The sequence below is a fragment of the Mustela erminea genome, chromosome 2, assembly GCF_009829155.1.
Source record: "Mustela erminea isolate mMusErm1 chromosome 2, mMusErm1.Pri, whole genome shotgun sequence".
NCBI lineage: Eukaryota > Metazoa > Chordata > Mammalia > Carnivora > Mustelidae > Mustela > Mustela erminea.
The window spans coordinates 142,034,258-142,054,900 of NC_045615.1; the positions used below are offsets into that span (position 1 = coordinate 142,034,258).

A 20,643-nucleotide genomic window follows, 5' to 3' on the forward strand; every position below is an offset into this window, starting at 1 on the left:
ATTCTATGTCCTGTGCTTAACCCAAGTATATTAACAAAGTCATGCTGAGAATAATTAACTTGAACTTCAAGCCAAAATATGTATATTTTTGTCCATGGTGGCCAGTTCCCAGAAGAGATTCAGAATTAGTTGAGAGCTGATCTCTGCACTTCTGAAAGAATCCCTCTGAGTGTGTGCAGGGAACTTAGCACCATGTCTTTTATTGTAATATCACCTCACAATAGGTACATTGAATAAGGCAGCTGCATTAACAAAGCATGAGACACAATGTGATTCTGCAAGCCAAACTTTGCCTTCCTTGAATCTGTATATTTTATTGTATTACTTTCTGTGTTGTTCAAATATGCATCTGTTACATAGCAAATATTCATTTTTTATATTTACTTAATTAATAGTGGCACAGAGAATTATCACTCTCATTTAATGGCTCCCTGAATTCCTTCACTAAAGCTGCAAAGAAATGAAAAGTATTATCATGGGATATTTACATCTGTTTCTAATAAAGCCTAAAACAAACACCAATTATTATAGTCGTAAGAGTAGACAGTGTTCTGTCATCCTGACACTTCCAAAGCCACTTATAAAGAAAGAGTGTGGGAAGTGGAGCACTGCGATTTTCATTGTTCCAAAAAATACTGCTTGGTTTTCTTTGTATTCGTACTAATGATCTGACATCTCTGAGAAGTTGTTCTTCCTTCCTTAGTCAGAAATGTGCCTAACTGAACTGTGAAAAAACAATGCTAAGAGAAAGAAAAGAGAGAAATCCAAATAATTGACATAATCAAAGTCCCCAAAGTTAGGAATAAGGAAAAAATGAAATTATATAAACTTATATGGTTTATTGAAACATATAAAGGCCTCTTGGCCTTGTATGCAATTAAAATCAATCAGATGTCAACTAGGGGACAGTTGGACTGCAGTGTTAGTGGGCTATGTGAAAGTCCATTTCTGTGAGCCCTGGGGTTTCTCACTAAAGAAAGTCCACAGAGTCAGTTGTGCTCTCCATGGGTATATCATCGAGCAGAGCCCTGGAGAAGGACACTTCCGCTGTTCCTCCCTCAGGGTTTCAAACAGAGGAAAAGGGCTTCCCCCTCCGCCTCCAAGAGGTGGGAAATGAGGAAAAGAGTTATTCTGAGTGCTCCAAGATCATTAAGAATCTACAAGCTTCCCACCTCTGCTTTTTTGGAGCAAGGTATCAAGAGAGATTTCTCTGAGGAAGCAATTAACTTCAGTAATCTTGCTAATGCTATCATCATCAATATTCACCCGTATTGGCTGCTTGGAAGAAACTTCTCCCTCAGAGCTTTTTTTTTTTTTTTAAGATTTTATTTATTTATTTGACAGACAAAGATCACAATCAATATTCACCCCTCTTGGCTGCTTGGAAGAAACTTCTCTCTCAGAGCTTTCTTTTTTTTTTCCTTTTTTAAAGATTTTATTTATTTATTTGACAGACAAAGATCACAAGTAGGCAGAAAGGCAGGCAGAGAGAGAGAGAGAGAGAGAGAGGAGGAAGCAGGCTCCCCAACGAGCAGAAAGCCTGATCCCTCAGAGCTTTCTAACAATGAAAAAGTTATTTCATGCTATCCAAACATGAGATTACCTCCTATGTTCATAAATGTGGCCTTCTGTCTAAGAAAAGGAAGCAGGATCTCAGAGCCTGAGTGACTATCACTCATTTTTCAAGAACCTCAATCTACCCGATCTAATCTTCTAAATCAACCAGCATGTCATAGCAGCTATCGGGTTTGACTGCTTACTATGTGTCAAGCACTATCCCAAGTGCTTTACCAGCAATATCTCAGCAAATTGCATGAGAGTCCCAAAAGTTGGGGATTATTATTTTGAACTCCCAGATGAGAAAACTGAGGGTTGGTAGAGTTAAGTAAGTAACTTTCCCTGTGGTCACTGAACCAGTAAAGACCTGACTTAAACCTAGTTCTGCATGACCCAGTGTTGATAGTAACGTAAAGAGATATTCATTAAAATACTACTATGTGTTTATTATGTGTCCTGGGGCTAAGTAATTAATCTGTGCCTTCATTTTCTAGTCTTCAAAGTGAGGATCATAAAGATTCTTACCTCACAATATTGTAGAGAAGATTAAATTAGTTAATACGTGTAAAGTGCTTACAATAGTATATAGAACTTAATAAGCGCATTGGAGTTCTCGGAACTGGGAATACAACTGAACAAAATGGATAAAAGTCCTTGCCTCATAAAGCTTCATTCTAGACAAAGAGAAAGAGCAAGTAGATAAACACCATATATGACAGGATGTAATGTCATAGTATTCCAGGATGTAATAAGAACCATGAAGAGGAAAACAAAGCGAAGACAGAAGATAAAGAATGCTAGGTTGGGACACTATTTTATTTTATTTTATTTTTTCTTAAGTAATCTCTACACCTAGTGTGGGGCTTGAACTCACAGCCCCAAGATTAAGAGTCAGTCATTCTACTGACTGAGCCAGCCAGACACCCCTGGGACACTAATTTAAATAGGGCTATTGTGGAAGCCATCACTGAGGTGACATTTGAGCAAAGACTTGAAAAGGATGCTGTAGTGAGTCATGCAGATATTGAATGGAAAATCACTCCAAGCAGAGGAAAAGGCAAGACCAAGGTCCAGTTTGCCCGGACTTTTTGTGGAACAACAAGGAGGTCTGGGGAACTAGACTAGAGTGATCAAGTGGGATAGTGGAAGATGCAGTCCTGGCAGGTGCACAGAGGATCAGATTGGGTAGAGGCTTGTAGGTCATTGTGCGACCTTTGGTTTTTACTCTGGAGCCACTGGATGATTCTGAACAAAGGGTAACATAATCTGACTCATGTTTTTAAAAGGATCACTCAGGAGACTGTGTTAAGAAGGGACTGTGAGGAGACAAGGATAGAAAAGCAGAGCGCAGGGGGCTGTACGAGGTAGTTTGGACAGCAGTAATTCAGGAGAGACGTGATACTGGCAATAATCAAGGAAAGAATAGCCATGAAGATAGTGAAAAGTGGTCAGATTCTGGATTTACTTTGAAGGTAGAAGCAATAAGATTTCTTAAAATATTGGATGTGGAATGTGAGAGAGAGAGAGAAGAGAGATACCGGTAGCCCAGATAGAGAAAGCTGAGGGAGAAGCTGTGTTTAGAAGCCTTTCACACATCATTTTCTTTATTTTTTTTGTACATTCTTCAGCAGAGGCATCCTGTAAGTATCCACCTCCAAGTCATGCATCATTTTAAATCCTTCCATCTTCACCTCCTATTCTAAGCATTGGGCAGTGAACAGTTCTGCGCAGGTATCGACCAGCTTCTCTTAAGAGCAACAGAACAGCACCTTGTCTCTCACTTCCTGCTCATAGCATGGGATGCTTGCAGAAAACAACCCTCCACACCCATGTGCAACCAGAAGCATGAGAAGCAATCTTGACCAATCACAGGTAGAGAAGAAGGAATGGATAAATGCTTTCCTCTTTCTCCTTCATTCCAGTGAAGAATTCTGAAAGACATTCCATAAGCCTTCTCAGAAGGCACCATAAGATCAATCAAAGTAGGCCATAGCTTAGGCCACCTCAATAATGTGCCCTTGTATTGATTTTTCCTCCTCTATTTTATTTCCTCTGTGCCCTCATCCTGTTTCCTAAACTCATATTCTCAAATAAATTACAAGCATGTAACCCTTCATCTTGGGCTCGGAATCCTGGGCTCTAAAACTGGCTCTAGACAGGAAACCTTCAGGAGCAGATTTTGGGGGCTGAGCCTATAACATGGATCACAAGACAATAAGGACCCCTGCTGGTGATAAGTGGTTGGTGGTAAATCCCAAGGGGTGATAGCCGCTGGCATAGAGTAACGTCACAATTACCAAGACTCTCAGCTCAGGTAGATTGGAAGGAGGGACAGACAGAAGATGTAGCATTGGGTTAAGCGGTACATACAGTACTTCAGCATTATGGCAGTAATAGCAATTCTAAGATGGGCTGATGTCTGTTAACTGCTTTGGAGAGCTTAACGAAAGAAAATGACAGGCTGTGTTCAGCCGATCATGGCACACTGTGAAAACCATTAAGTCCTCTAGGACCATGTAGCCACAGAGCAAACTGTGCTAAAAATCAGCTACAACAAATAATCATACGTGTGGCAGAATTATGAAGAGGTCTGAATGCACAGCTTTTGAAACATCACCCATGTCAAAGCCAGGGTCCTAATGGAAAAATAATGGGACCTTGAGGTCCAGCATGTGGACATTTTTGTGGGCATGCCTTATACTCCTAAGCCCTCAGATTTTTTGTTATCCTCTGTGCCAACAATCTTTTTGCTCCTGATAAAGCAGCCTCTCCTTGTCCAGAAATTCTGCAGAGAATATATCTGAGACAAGGGCTTCCTAATATAATCTTATTTCCCTCAATATCCACCCCCATTACCTTCATTACCTCAAGCCTGTAACCACAGTCAGATCTCAGCACAGCCTATGGGGGCGATGGCAATTCCTGCTGTAAGGGTAACAGACCAGGATTTCTCAATCTCAGCCCTTATGACATTTGAGCTAGATAATTCCTTGTTGTGGAGGGCTGTCCTGGTATTGCAGGTTATTTATAGCATCCCTGGCATCTCACTACTAGATTCTAGTAGAACCCCTCTAATAATGACAATCAAAAATGTCTCCAGACCATACTAAATGTCCCCTAGGCATCAAAATCACGCCTGGTATAGAACTACTGAACTAGACTAACTCATAAGGAATTGCAAGACTGCTACAACATACCAATGTGAATCAGGGGAATATTGGTGATAGTGACTATTTAGAGTGTTAAACCAGAGGGATTTGGTTATAATGCTGTACAATGGAGAATTTATATCAGGGGGCCATTTGCCTGTGATTCTGGATTTAATGTTCCACGAAGTCGTCTGGAGTCAGTTCTAATATAAAACCTTGATGTCTCCTTAAAGCTGGATATGATGATGGCCTGTGCTAAATGAGATGTTAGAACAATTCTTTTTTTTTTTATAAGTAATGACTCATTTAATCCCCTAATAAACTTATCAGCCCCATGTTATTAGAACAATTCTGAATGAGTATTTGAGAAAGGAATCAGAAAACAGAGAAACAGAAATGTTAGAAAGAATTTATTGAGGTGCCTGGGTGGCTCAGTCAGTAAGCCTCTGACTTTGGTTCAGATCATGATCACAGGGTCCTGTGATTGAACCCCATGTCGGGCTCCCTGCCCAGCAGTGAACCTATTTCTCCTTCTCCCTCTGCTCCTCCATTTGTTTGTTCTCTCTCTCTCTTTCTCTCAAATAAGCAAATAAATAAATTAAATTTTAAAAAAAAGAATGAATTTATCACGTGAGACTAAAGAACAACCACTAGAATGTATTTTCTCAGAAGTAATGATGTTGGAATGAACTTGTGAAACTAAGTACCCATCCCTTAGATATGTTCTCACAAGGGCTGTAATGCAAGTTACTTAATGCTCAGGTCATTCATTTGAGCAGACCTCATGGTGCTAGAGGGATCTATGATAGATTTTTAAAAAAACACACTTTGACATTTCTGGAATGCCTCCAGTAAGAGAGTTGCAGTACAGGTTCCTCATGTTCTACAAGGTTATGGTCTCTGAGACAGAGAACTAGTCCCAGGAAAAACTAGAGCTATTTGTCATGACCTGCATAGGATCAGACCCATCACCCATCCATAAGCACATGGGTACAGCAGGAATGAATGAAGTATGGAAATGGTATAGAATTGAGCCTGAGCAGATCCAGCAGACACAAGTAAAAACTACATGACTGAGTGAATCCGACTCCTGACACTTACTTCTACAGCAGTGACATCTGTTCATCAGCTCACTCCTACGTCCTTTTAGGATGTCCCTATGTCCACCTAACACAGAATGAAAAATTTAAACCTGGTTCACAGATGAATTGGCATATTATGTTGGTAGGTAGACAGGACTGGACTGCTGTTGCTCTATAGCTCCACGCAGGGAAGGATCTAGAGAACAGAGGTGAAGGGGAATCTTCCCAGCTGGCAGAACATGAAGGATTACTCTTCGTTATTTGCTCTGGAGAGAGAGACAAGTGGTCTGAAAGAAAAATCTTCACAGATGTCTAGGTTTTTCTCTGTTGCCTGCAGTGACTCTGCCAAAGTCTATGACCACCAGAATTATAATATTCGTGCTCAACATTATCTCAACCAAGGAAACCATTTCACAGCTAAAAACCAAACCAACTGCACGGTAACAATATACACATCACCATGGAATCCACTGATACTGCAATATCCCTCATCGCTCAGTAGCAGTCAGTCTTATAAAAGTAGTAAAATGTCTTGCTACAAACCCAGTTAACATAGCTGCTGGGAGTCATGGTGTTGTCATAAAAGCTGTGCTTAAGGCTCAAAACCAACCAATAAAGAGTATCCCTGGGGGCGCCTGGGGGGCTCAGTGGGTTAAGCCTCTGCCTTCAGCTCAGGTCATGGTCTTGGGGTCCTGGGATCGAGCCCCACATCAGGCTCTCTGCTTAGCAGAGAGCCTGCTTTCCCCTCTCTCTCTGCCTGCCTCTCCGCCTACTTGTGATCTCTGTCTGTTAAATAAGTTAAAAAAAAAAAAAAAAAAAGAGTATCCCTGGACACTCAAAGACTTGGCTCCAGAAACAAAAGAATTGAAGAAGGATTGGCCCATCTTATCAGTGACTCACTTATAGATTTATGTTTCCTAACTCTCAAATTTAGGTTTTGCTAGATAATAATGATTAGTTCTCCAGGGGTTGGGTGGAGGGATATTTCCACCAGAATACACAGCATGGAATTCAGTGAACTTGAAACTCTCACTATTTCTTGGTCACTTCGGTCTCTACTCTTGCCTTCAGTGGGCAGTTTTGAGACTTATCTCATGAAATTTCTGAGAAGGTCTTAAGGGATCAAGAAAACATTCAAATGTGGTGATGACCAATTCAATAACACATCATTATATTGCCTCTCCCTCTTCCTTCTTTTACTTTCCCTCCCCCTTCTCTTACTCTTGCTCTCCGGGGTCAAAGCCCTAACAAACTTCTGTACACAGGTCTTTGTTTCAGCCTCTTTTTTGGGGAAAGCCAAGAGGGAAGAGGGGAAATAATAATTTAATTTTGGACCCATTAGGTTGAGCTGTCTGAAAAGACATGCAAGTGGAGATGTTAAGGAGGTGGTCTATACCCAAATTTGGAGTTTAAGGAAGAAGTCCAGTCTTTTGAAATGCAATTCACTTTCCAGCTTTGAAGAGAGCCACCAACATACAGTTGTTTAAAAAAAAAAAAGTATAATAGGACAAAAGAGTACATTCAATTGTCACTTAAATAGGGTCCACGATAAGAGTTCTAGGACTGAGCACGAAAGGCCAAATGGGTCCTTTTAAAGATAGGGCTAGATACAGATCCTGCTTTTAAGAGGAAAATCATTTAATGAAATTGAAAATCATTCCAAGTGGCATTAACTAGAGCATATTAATTAATAGGTCCTTATTAATTCTGAATTTTTCCAACAAATTATATATTCAGATAAACACTGAAAGATGCTTTACACAGTTATCTTTCTCTTTCTCAATGACTCCACACGTGAGAGAATTAGTCCCTTCTTCTTTTACAGTTCCATGGTAGTCTCTTTTGTGTTTACCTCACCAAACTATAATTTATCCATGTGTTTCATTCTGTTTCCCCAATCAGAGCGTGCCCTCTTTTTGAATGGAATCCCTGCCTTTGTATCTCCAGCTCCTGACACAATGTCTGGTATAGAGATGGCACTGTTTGTTCAAATAAACTGAATGCGCACATAAACGGATCCCTGCAGAAAGCCTGCAAAGGACTGTGTTGAGCAGGACCAAAGAAGTCACACCTTTGAATTCCCAGCACACTTATCTCACCTGCACATCTCTTTGGTCCCTTATTTTGTATCTTCTTTTATATGTATTTGCACCTTCCAACCTATGAACTTGTCAGCATTAGGATTCACGTCTGAATCACCTCTGCACCTGGTTAAGGTGCCTGGCATAAAACCAGGGTCAGGAACATGGAATATGAATTATCTGCCTGCAACAGCAACCTCGGCATCATCTGTGCTTCTCAAACTTAAATGTGCATAGGGCTCATTTTGTTGAGACGCAGATTCGGATTCAATAGATCTGAAGCGAGCCAGAGAGTCCGCAGTATCTAAAAAAACTTCAGCTGATGCCCAAGCTGCTGGTCTGTGAACCACACTTAAGGACTGTCAAGGTCACTACATCAATTGTTCTCGACTGTAGCTGCATTTTAGGATCTCCTCGGAAGATACTGAGGGTACTGAAGTCTGAGTCCCCCCCCTCAGAAATTCTGATTTAAGTCATTTAAACTCCCCATGTTGTAAGTAGCAAGGACCTCGGGTTAACAGACCTTTACATATACAAAAAAAGAAAACAGTTAATCGGATAGCTTCCTAAATGAAATTGCGAGAAATATCTGAATAAATAACTCTTCTAAAGAAAGTAATAGCACGCAACACCAAATTCCCGGGAGCCCAGGCGGTCTCCGGGCGACAGAGACCCCGCCCTTGCCTGTCTTTGACACGCCCCTCCAGCGGGACCGCGACCGCTTTGCCACGCCCATCACTGCCTCTCCTTCCTTTTCTACGGGGCCGACTTCCGGCGTGGGGTTTGTCACGTGCCCGGAAATGGGAAGTGGTGGCGGAACGGCTCAGGTGACTGGTTCAGGCTAGTAGCGGTGGCCGTTGCGGCCCTGTCCGGTCTCTCTCTTGGAGGACCCGCCTTGGCACGGGCCGGGCTCGGTCGGGCGTTGCGGTAAGCCTTGGGCCGTGGCTGCCCGGTAGTTCCGGCGGCGGTGGACAGATTGGCAGACAGGGGGTGCCGGGGTCTGAGGCGGCGCTTCAGTCCCGCTGCTGGCTCCGCGTCCAGGGTCGCGGACCTGTCTCTCCGCGGTCTGGCCTCCCATCCTTTGCCCCTGTGTCTGAGTGAGGCGCAAAGTCCGCTAGGAGCATCCGCCAACTCCTCGTTGTCCTGGGGGCTGGGAGAACAATTCCCACACCTCCCTTCCCTGTTCCACCCATAAGAACCAGGTTTCATTTGTGCAAAATGGCCCTGATCATTCGCTCTTTGGCGCGGACCAGGAGAAAAGGACGTGACAGTGCCTTCTTGCCTTCTTCTTTGTCCAAATCCACATTTTCTTCTAGATCTCTGAAGCGCATTCTCCGGTCTCTGTGCCCAGTTTTCTCTTCTGGATGACAATGCTTCACTTGCTCGGTTGCCTCGATAGCACACAGGGCCCGACCCACGCGGACACTCAGATTGGCAAGCTCTTTGTCGCGCAGTGGAATGGCCCAGCTGATTTTGAGGAAACAAGAACCAGTACAGAGAACAGTAGCTCACTATTTCTGGAACGTGGTCAGGCATGGATTCTTAAACTGGGAAAATAGTTTTATTCGAGGATCTCTAGTGATGTATTCACTGATTAACACAAAAGTACTCTAAAGACTCGACCCTTAGGATGTAAATGCCACTGGGGCACGATGTTCTTGTCTTCCTGAACATGGCTGTCATATCCACTTCTAACGCCAAACAGTGCTTGGCACTTAGTAGGCATCAGTATTTGTTGAATGAAAAAGGGTGGCATAGTGCTTTCCCTTATGCCTAACTCCTTTATGAGGTATAATCAGTCCCCTCTTGCTTTACACGTCCCATGCACTCATTGTTGCTTTTGACCAAAGAGGGACTGTGTGGTGAAGGTTGGCCACTGTTACTCATTTGACCAGTTTTTACTATTCAGTTCAGGTTACCTCAAGAGGCATTTGCTGAGTACCTGCAAAGCAAGAACACGGAACTATGCCGGAGCACCTTCTCCTCTCTCTTTCTTCTTTCAAGAGCATTCTTGAGATCTACAAGCTTATGGTCTCATGAATCCATTGGACAGCAAGTGCTTGATTATTTAGTAAATACAGAAAGTGCTCTAGCAATTGAGAGGAGAGATCAGTTTGGATTAAAGTCATTATTGAATCCATTCACATAAACCATGAAGTGTAATTAGGGTTTGGATGGATGATATTCCCTGCATGGAAAAGCACTAAGCAAAGATGCAAAGACTGCGCTGAGTAGAGGGCTTGGACCGGCAGATCTGTATTTGGGAAACTTGGGAAAATGTTGAGCAGGGGCTTGTTGTGATGAAAGCTATGTTTTAATATTATTTGTTTATACAGGGTTTGGGGATTGTGGAAACTTGCAGAGAGATAACCAGATACTGAAGTGTTAAATGGATATAGTTGATGGGAGCCTGGGTTAGTGTGGTAGCAATGAAAGGAAGGGTAAGCTGTGTGTAGATGAGGGGAAATCAGCAGAACGCGGCAGTAGATTTCTTGTTGACAAAGGAGAATAAAATATGACAGATTTTGAACTCAGACATTCGCTTACAGATGTGAGAGTTGGAAAAGGGAAATCAGGGAAACTATTGTTGTCATGTCATTTGGTGCTATCATTTTTGCTTAATTTTGAAATGCCTGCTATGTCTTTGCCAAATTCTAGGAATGTGAAGATGAAGAAGATATAGCCCTTTCCTACAAAGAGCTGTTTTTAATGGGAGAAAGAATACAACTAACTAGAAAACAGGGTTTGTGTTATGTTAGCAGAGTAGAGGTGAAATGTTTGAGAAGTATAAAATGATTGTTGATATTTTAGTGGGATCTTGAAGAATGAGTTGGAACTTCCTGGGGTGGGGGGGGGCGGGAGGGGGAGAATTCCAGGAAAAGGAAATTGCATGAACCAGGCACAGAGATGGAGAAAAAAAGTGGCCATTATCCAGAGTTAATTTCCTAAGCAAGTTCACATGTATGAAATAGCACACATTTGCATTGGAAAATAGTAATATGTATATACACATAAATATATATATTTAAAAATAAAGTTGAAAAGAGATTTTTAAACATATTTAACCTAAGTTGATATTTGAAAAAAGGCATTGAATTTAGTGAGAAAAAGGAGTATGTGGAAACCTTTTTCTTTATAATAGCTTTATTGAGATATAATTCATATGCTATAAAATTGACCCTCTCAAGTATATAATTCAGTAGTCTTTATTGTATTTACAAAGTTATATAACCATTAGTAATGTCTAATTCAAGGACATTTTCATCACCCCAAAAGAAACCCCATACCCATTACCAGTCCTTCTTGCTCCTTAACCCTGGCAACCACAGATCATTTTGTCCTTATGGATTTGTCTGGTCTGGACATTTCATGTAAGCAGAATCATAAAATATGTGGTCTTTTAACTGGCTTCTTTCACTTAGCATAAGGTTTTCAAGTTTCATCAATATTATAGCATATATCAGTACTTCGTTCCCTTTTTATGGCCAAATAATATTCCACTGCGTAGATATACTTCATTTTGTTGTATCAGTTCATTAATTAGGGGATATCTGAGTTGTTTCTACTCTTTGGCTATTGGGAGTAAGGCTGCTAGGAACATTCATGTACAAGTTTTTGTGTGGACATATATTTTCAGTTCTCTTGAGTATATACCTAGGAATGGAATTGGTGGGTCATATGGTAATTTCATATTTAACCTTTTGAGGAACTGCCAAACAGTTTTTCCAAAGTGGCTGCACCATTTTACATTTTACAATCACCAACAATTATGAAAAAGTTCTTTTTCTCCACATCTTTACCAACACTTGTCTTTTTATTTTAGCCATTCTAGGGGGTGTAAAGTGGTAGTTAGCACATTTGGTTTGGGTTTGCATGAGCATCTTTTCATGTGCTTATTGGCCATTTGTATATTTTCTTTAAAGAAATGTCTAATCAGATCCTTTGCTCAGTTTTTAATTATTTGGTTTTTTATTGTTGAGTTGTAAGAGCTCCTAATATAGGAAATTTATATTTTAAGGTTGAGCATAAGTTTTTTTTTTTTTTATCATATTTGGGTAGTACTCCAAAGATTATAAAATTTGATAATGCTGGTTCTCTAATTTCTTTTCCAATCATAACGACTTTTTATTTTTATGATGTTGGTATGTTGATGTATGAAATCATCCTAGCCATAAATAATTTTTTAAATCATAAATGGAACAATATGAGATAGAATGATTTTGAGAATGAGCTTAATATCAATACTCTCAATTTTTTTCAGCTGATTAAAAATGACAGCAATCAAGCATGCGTTACAGAGAGACATTTTTACACCAAATGATGAACGCCTGCTGAGTATTGTCAATGTCTGCAAAGCAGGAAAAAAGAAAAAGAACTGCTTTTTGTGTGCCACAGGTGGGTATTTAGTAAGAAAAAGCTCTTGTTTGGCATTCTTTTATTGTTTTATTACCCAGGGGACTTTCCCCCTTGTTTTTAATATTCTCATTGTCTCAGGATGTCTGGATGGCTCAGTCGGTTAAGCATCTGCCTTCAGCTCAGGTCTGATCTGAGGGTTCCAGGATCGAGTCCTGCATTGGGCTCCATGCTCAGCAGGGAACCTGCTTCTCCCTCTGCCTGTCACTCCCCCTGCTTGTGCTCTTTCTCTGACAAAATAAAATCAAATCTTTAAAAATATATATATTCTCATTGTCTCTATAATTGGAAAAACTGTTGGGCCAACAAATTCATTTTTTAAATTGTCTTTAATTAAATATTGAGTAGATACAACAGAATCTATATCATATATATAAGATGCAAAGACTAATCATACAGGGAACACTCATGTGCTTCCCACCCAGTGTAAATAGAATATTACCATTACCTTTGAAGTGTCCTGTGCGCCCTTCCCTAATCCCATTCTCTTCCCTCACTCATTAAGAGGTAACTAGTATCCTGAATTTGGGTTCAATCTTTCCTTGCTTTTCTTTACCATTTTACTATATTTGTTTATAGTCTCAAATAACATATTGTTTAGTTTTGCCTGTCTTTGAAATTTACATGAATTGAATCATAGTGCATGTATCCTTTTCTGACTTTCTCCGCTCATCGTTATGTTCATATTCATGAGTTTAATTTCTGTTTCTTCATATAGCAATAATTCTTTCATTTTCACTCCTATGGAGTGTTCTACCCTGTGAGAGTAGCAGTTTACTTACGCATCCCACTAATGAAGAACATTAGATTTGTTTTCAGGTTTTACTGTTCAGACAGCACTTCTGTGAACATGTTTGTCCATGTGCCCTCATGTATACAGGCAAGAATTTTCTAGGGTTGATACTAAATGTAAAATTGCTGGGTCATATGCATGTAAGTGTTCAACATTACTCTAATACCAAACTATTTTCAAAAGTAATTAGACTGGTTTTCAAGTCCACAAGCAGTGTGTGTTTAGAGTTCTTTCTCTACATCCTAGTGAAAAGTTGGTTTTGACACTTGGTTTTGACAGGCTTAATTGATTCCAGTCTGGTGGAAATAGTATGTAAAATGGTACTCATTGTGGTTTTAAATTTCATTGCCCTATTAATGATGAAATTAAGCATCTTTTCATGACTTTATTGTCCTTGTCTTAGAAATTTGCCTTAAAGCCTTCTGCTCATTTCTCTATTGTGTTGGTTGTCCTTTTACTGATTTGTACAAGTTCTATATATTTACTAATCCTGTGTTGGTTATATGTATCCCAGTATGTGGCTTGTGTATTAGGTTTTTGATACTTTTTAATGAAATTCCTAATTCTAATGAGATCTTATTAATCAGTCTGGTCCTTTATGGCTTCCACCTTTTTATCTTATTTAGGATATGTTCCCTAGAAGGGCACCTCTTGGTTGGCTGAGCATTTGACTCTTGATCTCAGCTCAGGTCTTGACCTCAGGGTCGTGAGTTCAAGCCCCACATTGGGCTCCATGCTGGGTGTGGAGCCAAATTTAAAAAAAAAAAAAAAAAAAAAAAGATAAACTTCTCTAGAGTAGCAAAAGTATTCTTCTATACTGTGTTCTTAAAGTTTTATAATTTTGCCATTCACATTCTGATATTTAATTTACCTGTTTCCATGTTTGTAGTGATGAATATGAGTGTGCCCATTTCTTGGTTCTCTCCTGTATCTGGTTTTTATTATGTCTTGTTTTGATTCTTCATTCTTCTACCTAAATTTTAGAATCCACTTGGCAACTGGCAGATTTTCTTTGGATTTTAATTGGAATTGTTTTAAATATGTTTTTAGTTCAAAGAGAACTTGTATTTTCATGATATTGAGTCTTCTTGTCCATGGACATGGTATAGTTCTCCATTTACCTTGGTCGTCTTTAATGCCTTTCAGTAAGTTTTACAGTTTTGGAGTGCCTAGGTGGCTCATTGGGTTAAAGCCTCTGCCTTCGGCTCAGGTCATGATTGAGCCCCAATTAGGGCTCTCTGCTCAGCGGGGAGCCTGCTTCCTCCTCTCTCTCTGCCTGCCTATCTGCCTATTTGTGATCTCTGTCTGTCAAATAAGTAAAAAAAATCTTTAGAAACAAAATACTTTAAAAATAAAATAAAATAAAAATTTAAAAATAGGTTTTATAGTTTTAAAGGCTTTCAATAATTTTGCACATTGTTTTATTCCTAGATTTTTTGATACTATCATAAAAAGTTATTAGCACTAATATATCTTTAAGACTTTAATTACTATTTAAGATTTGTTTATTTATTTATTTGTTGAGAGAGAGAGAGCGTGCACACAACCAGGGGGAGCAGCAGGCAGAGCAGGCAGAGGGAGAAGCAGGCTCTCAGCTGAGCAAGGAGCCTGAGGTGGGACTCAATCCCAGGACCCTGGGATCATGACCTGAGTCAAAGGTAGACGCTTAACCCAACTGAGCCACCCAGGCATCCAAGACATTAATTTCTTAGAGCAGTTTTAGGTTTACAACAAAATTGAGGAAGGAAGTGCACAAATATCCCCTACCCTACATATGTGTAGCCTCCCCCTTTATCAGTACCACTGGCAACAATGGCAACAGTTAGCAAGAATGAACTTACACTGATATGTTGTAATCATCCAAAGCCCATAGTTTATCTTAGGGTTTACTCTTGGTGTTCATTGTATGGGTTTGGACAAATGTATGATGAAATATATCTACCATTGTAGTGTCATACAGAGTATTTTCACTGCCCTAAAAATCCTGTGTGTTCTGCCTTTTCATCTCTCCCACAGCCCCTACCCTTTCAACCACTGTTCTTACTGTTTGCATGGTTTTGCCTTTTCCAGGATATCATATCGTTGAAATCGTACAATATGTAGCCTGCTCTGTGTGGCTTCTTTCACTTAGTAGTATACATTTACATTTCCTGCATGCCTTTTTATGACTTGATAGCTCATTTCTTTTTAGCATTGAATAATATTCCATGCCTGGATGTACCACAGTTTATCCACTCACCAATGGAAGGATATCTCAACTGTCAGTTGGACAGTTATGAATAAAGCTGCTATAACCACCCATGTGTGGATTTTTGCATGGACATATATAGTTTTCAGCTCCTTTGGGTAAATACCAAGGACTGCGATTGCTGGATCATATGGTGAGAGTATCTTTAGTTTTGTAAGAAACCACCAAACTTTCTACCAAAATGGCTGTATCATTTTGTAGCCAGCAATGTTTGAGAGTTCTTGTTGCTCCACATTTTTGCCAGTGTTTGGTGTTGTCATGTTCTGGAATTTCGCTGTACTAATAGGTGTATAGTGGCATCTCGTTTTAATTTTCATTGCCTTGATAAAACATGGTGTTGAGTATTTGTTCACATGCTGATTTGTTATTCATATCCCTTCTTTGGGGAAAAATCTTTTAAGGTCTTTGGCCATTTTTTAATCAGGTTTTTTTGTTTTCTTATTGTTGAGTTTTAAGAGTTCTATGTATAGGGGCACCTGGGTGGTACAGTCCGTTAACGGTCCAACTCAGTTTTAGCTCAGGTTGCAATCTTAGGTTTGTGAGATGGATCCCATGTCAGCTCTGCACTCAGCATTGAGTCTACTGAAGACTCTCTTCCTCTTCCCCTCCCCTACCATGTGTGCAGGTGCTCTCTCTCAAATAAATCTTTAAAAAAAAAAAAAAATCAAGAGTCCTTTGTATATTTTGGATAACACGTCTTCATTAGATGTGTCTTTGGCAAATATTTTCTTAACAGTCTCACTTGTCTTCTAATTCTCTTGATGTTGTCTTTTGCAGAGCAGAAGCTTTTAATTCATTGAACATTAATATATTTTAAAAATCATTTATTAGAATCTGGAAATACAGTTGTTTTTTATATGGATTTCTGCATTAATCTTGCTAGACTTTCTTATTAATTCTGATTATTTGCCCACAGACTCTAAGTAGTGATATTGTCTTCCTTCCTTTATAGTCTTTATATTTTTTTTAAAAGATTTTATTTATGTACTTGACAGAGAGAGATCACAAGTAGGCAGAGAGGCAGGCAGAGAGAGAGGGGGAAGCAGGCTCCCTGCTGAGCAGAGAGCCCGATGTGGGGCTCGATCCCAGGACCCTGGGATCATGACCTGAGCTGAAGGCCGAGGCTTTAACCCACTAAGCCACCCAGGCACCCCAGTAGTCTTTATATTTTTTATTTATTTCTGTTGCTTTAGTCTGCTGGTTAGGACCATCAATACAGTGTTGATCTCAAAAGGAATGGCTTCACCTTTTAGTATAATTGCTATTGGGTTTTTTACAGTACAAAGGAAGCTCCCTTCTGTTCTTGACTTTTTTTTCTTTTGGGGTTTTTATCATTGAAAGGATGTTCAATTTTATCAAATGCTTTTTCAAATCTTTGAGATTATCATATACTTCCTTAATTTATTAGTGTGGTGAGTAATTGTATTTGGTTTTTCAATTGATAAATTGAATTCTTGGAATGACATAACTCAGTCATGATGTACCAGATACCATCAATTATATCATGTATTATTTTATGTATCATTTAAAAAGTGCTGTGATATCACATCAGTTGTTAAGACATACTCTGATTTCAGAAATATTAAACTGTGGAAAAAAGTGTACATCTCAGAATTGTTGAAATGAAATACTACCTTTTGTATATGCCCTTGGATTAAGTTTGCCAGTGCAGAATTTGTTTGTTGTTATTTGTATATTTGTAGTTGTAAGATTTTTCACCCATGTTCATTAATGACACGGTCCTGCAATTTTCTTTTATACACTGTCTTTGTCCTTACATCCAAAGCAATAAAGTAAGTTGGGAGTGTTCCCTTGTTTTCTGTACAGTGCAATAGTTATGTATGTTTGGAATGTTTCCTTGGAAAATTTGGCAAAAGATACCAGTAAACCTGTGTTGGACTAGGTTTTGGGGAAAGAGATTTTTCTCTTACTAATGCAGTGTCTTTAATACAAAAGATTTTCTGTATTTTCTGTTCTTAAGTCAGTTTTGGTAAGTTACATTTCTTAGAGATTCAACCACTTCATGTAAATTTTTAGATGTACTGGCATTCACTCCTATCCATCCATTTGCTGACAGTAGTTTTTAGAAACAAATTAGAGCAGTTCATTTCCCTGGTTAAAGTCCTCTAAGAGCACTCCACAACCTCAGATGAAGACCCTTGGTGATCTGAACTTTCACCTTTTTTTGTAACTTCATTTCCATCCACTTTATTGTGTAAACAATCCATATTGAACCACTTAGCACTGTTCTGAAATGGTGTTAGGCTCTTACAAGCCCCTTGGCTTCACTTAGGCTAGTCATTCTTTAGGGCTCATACTGTTCTTTTAAAACTGGTCTGAAGCTTTGCTTCTCAAGGAATCTGCCTCTGACCCTTTTGTCTGATTTAGATGTTCCCTTTGATGCTCTGTGCATTCCTCAGTTGTGGCATGTATCGGGAAGTACCACTCCTGTTCTAGTACCATGTACAGGCACCTGACAGCTGTATTTGCTATGAGTGGATGAATGGGTGAAGAATAAGAATATTTCTGATGAAAGTGTGTTTTATTCAACAGTGACAACTGAACGCCCTGTGCAGGTGAAGATGGTCAAAGTCAAGAAATCTGATAAAGGAGATTTCTACAAAAGGCAGATTGCTTGGGCCCTTCGAGACCTTGCTGTGGTAGATGCCAAGGATGCTATTAAAGTATGTTTTTCTTAGTGCTTTGACCTGTGTTCAGAAAGTGTCTTTCATTTTCTAATGTAGTACTCTGTCTTCTAAGATGATCTCAACTTCTTGTTATATAACCCTCTACCAACTCACCAAGAATTAGTCTAAAGTGTATTATTAAACCTTCCATTCTCCCACTACTAAAATAAATCTGTATGCATGTGGTTTCATTGTTTTTGCTTTTTTTTTTTTTTTTTTGAGCTATAGTTATGTTTGTGCACAACTTAGGTACACTGGAGCAAAATAACTATATATTTTGGTATTTAGGTTAGGTATATTTAATATAAAATCCATATATTAGTACACATTTGTAAAGTATTGTGAGTAGTTTTTTTAAAAAGCCTTCATTGTTCTGATAAAACCTAGTTCAATATCATATGTAACGCTATAACCAAAGTGAGTCTTCCTTAGTTTGTCTTCACAAATTAATGTAGAATCAGCAGCAGAGGCAACCAGGCTGGCCTTTGAGACCATGGTTTCAAAGTTGTGGCTCAAGTAAAGGAAGTGATGGTGAGTTACACACCCTTATTTTAAGGAACTTAAAGAGTAAGATACAAGAATGTAAATACCTATACTTTTCCCTGAAGCCACACTCAAACTTTAAGAAAATTGAATAATATAATAATCGTGTTAAAGGACCATGTTTATTTGTGACAAGTCCACTTTTCACAGCAATACCCTTTTTTCAGAGAGATTAAGTAGTGCTCCTCTGGTGAAATGAGGTGCTCCTTCCCCCTCAGCCTCTCTCACTCTGCCCCTCATCTTCCTTCTGCAGGAATGTTTTGCATCACACCCACTTGTGATGGGCCGGATAGCAAGGCTTACATAAATGTAACTGCAGGTGCCCTTTGACTTAACCCTTCAAGTCTCACACATTCACTTCAAAGACACAAAGAAGTAGAAGCTACCTTTGTAGAATAATCCAATAAGATAAAAGTCTCATTTCACCCTTATCCTGGTACAGACCTCTGAGGAACTAAAGGCTGAAGGAAATGACAGGCTGTTGAGTTGAGTGTGAAATACTTTTTAAATGAAGCAAAAACAACTTAGGAGAGCTTTGCATGACTACGCAATTCACAATTCAGATTTCTAACAAAGGTGGTGAATGCCTTTCTAGAAGTTTTTTAGGCACACTGGGTTGCAGCTTTATCCCTTAGGGATACCCAAAACACTTGAGTAACTTATTTAATATACTCTGTTACCATGGGAAAAGAGCAAGAGTAGAGACTTTTTTGCTAGGTTTCTATTTAAGAGAAAATACAGTAAGAGCTTTTTAGAAATGTGTCTTTATTAAAGAGGCTTTTTTCTTCAATAGTTTTGCACTTGATAAGCTCACTGTCTTGCATAATTCACTAACATTGCTGATGCTTATCTGCATGCTTTCTCATAGCTGATGCCTTCTATTCCTGGCTTTCTTAATGGATTTTGTTGTTTTTTTCATTTTATGTAGGCACCTTGGCGTGTGCACCCTATATATGGATATAAAACATAAAATTTTTATACATAGCCTAACATTAGCCATTTCGTGTCACACATTGATCTGTGTGAGTGTTGCCACTGGAGCACTCAGCTTCTTTTATGGCGTTATGGGAAGTATTCCCAGGGGAATTATCATTTCCCATCAAGTTTTAGATTCGTTGCCAATACTCTTAGTTTTCTTTTATAAGTAATACAATTACCTTTTTATTGGAAATGCAGATTTTTAATCTTCTGATACATCAGTTCTGCTTATTGAGCTAATTACTAGTTCCATGCTGCCTTTATGTGATTGTTGTACCAGGTCAAGTCCTGATCCCTAAATTATCCCCACTCTTCACAGTGAGTCTGATATCATCTCCTTTACCCTGGATGCGATTATTTACTCCCCTGCCCCAAATGACACTTTGAATGAATCAGATATACTAGTAGCCTTCCGTAGGACATTAATCTATTTTTAATTCCTCAAATGTGAAGAAGAGCATACATCCGTATGGTTTCGTGTTTTAGATAGCAGTCAAGTGATTCTGCATTCGGGGGGAAATATTAGCCTGGTACGAAATCACTGCTGCAAGCTGGCTGAAGAGACAGGGAGCAGACTGCCCTGCTCCCACAGGTTGAGCTTCTTGGTTGTTTGAAAGAACTTCCAGGCTAGCCAGCATTTTTTAATTTTTGAGGCATCTTTGATCTTTCTCTGCAGAATTGAAGACAGAATCAGTCCCTGCTTTCACCTCTTTTGTTCTTGGGAACCACACCAGGGTGTAGAATGTATTTCTTTCTCATATGTTATAATTAGAAGACATATTCTTTACGAAGGAGTTAGTGTCAGATCACAGTTATGAATAATCATACATTATCATCAAAGAAGAGGTATAGCTCTAAAACTCCAGAGGCAGTTTAAAAAGAAAAAATAGGTCCATGTCAAAACTGGAGACCATTGTCATCTTACAGACCAGGAAGCCGGGCCACAAGGCTTTTACCTAGACATCTTATACTTCCACTCATATACCTAAGGGGCATAGGAAGGAAAATACCGAAACACTGTGTTGTTTTTTTTAATCCAGCTTCCTTTGGGAGGTAAAGTTTTTCCTATAAATTGAATTCTCTGAACTGTTCTCTGTAAATCACTTAGCTGA

General features: G+C 39.3%; 1 protein-coding gene across 8 annotated transcripts in view; it reads left to right on the top strand.

The window, feature by feature from the left end:
* Positions 1-8,639: 8,639 nt before the first annotated feature.
* The window catches only part of EXOC1 (exocyst complex component 1), a 60,075-nt gene continuing 48,071 nt past the window's right edge, over positions 8,640-20,643 (top strand). For 4 of the 8 annotated variants that reach the window (XM_032334376.1, XM_032334374.1, XM_032334378.1 and 1 more), the window contains exons 1-3: positions 8,640-8,796; positions 12,131-12,264; positions 17,877-18,007. In XM_032334376.1, the coding sequence (XP_032190267.1) occupies positions 12,141-12,264; positions 17,877-18,007 (255 nt within the window). In that variant the 5' untranslated portion in view covers positions 8,640-8,796; positions 12,131-12,140. The remainder of the gene's footprint in view (positions 8,797-12,130; positions 12,265-17,876; positions 18,008-20,643) is intronic. The other 4 variants (XM_032334379.1, XM_032334381.1, XM_032334380.1 and 1 more) reach the window with 2 other exon arrangements.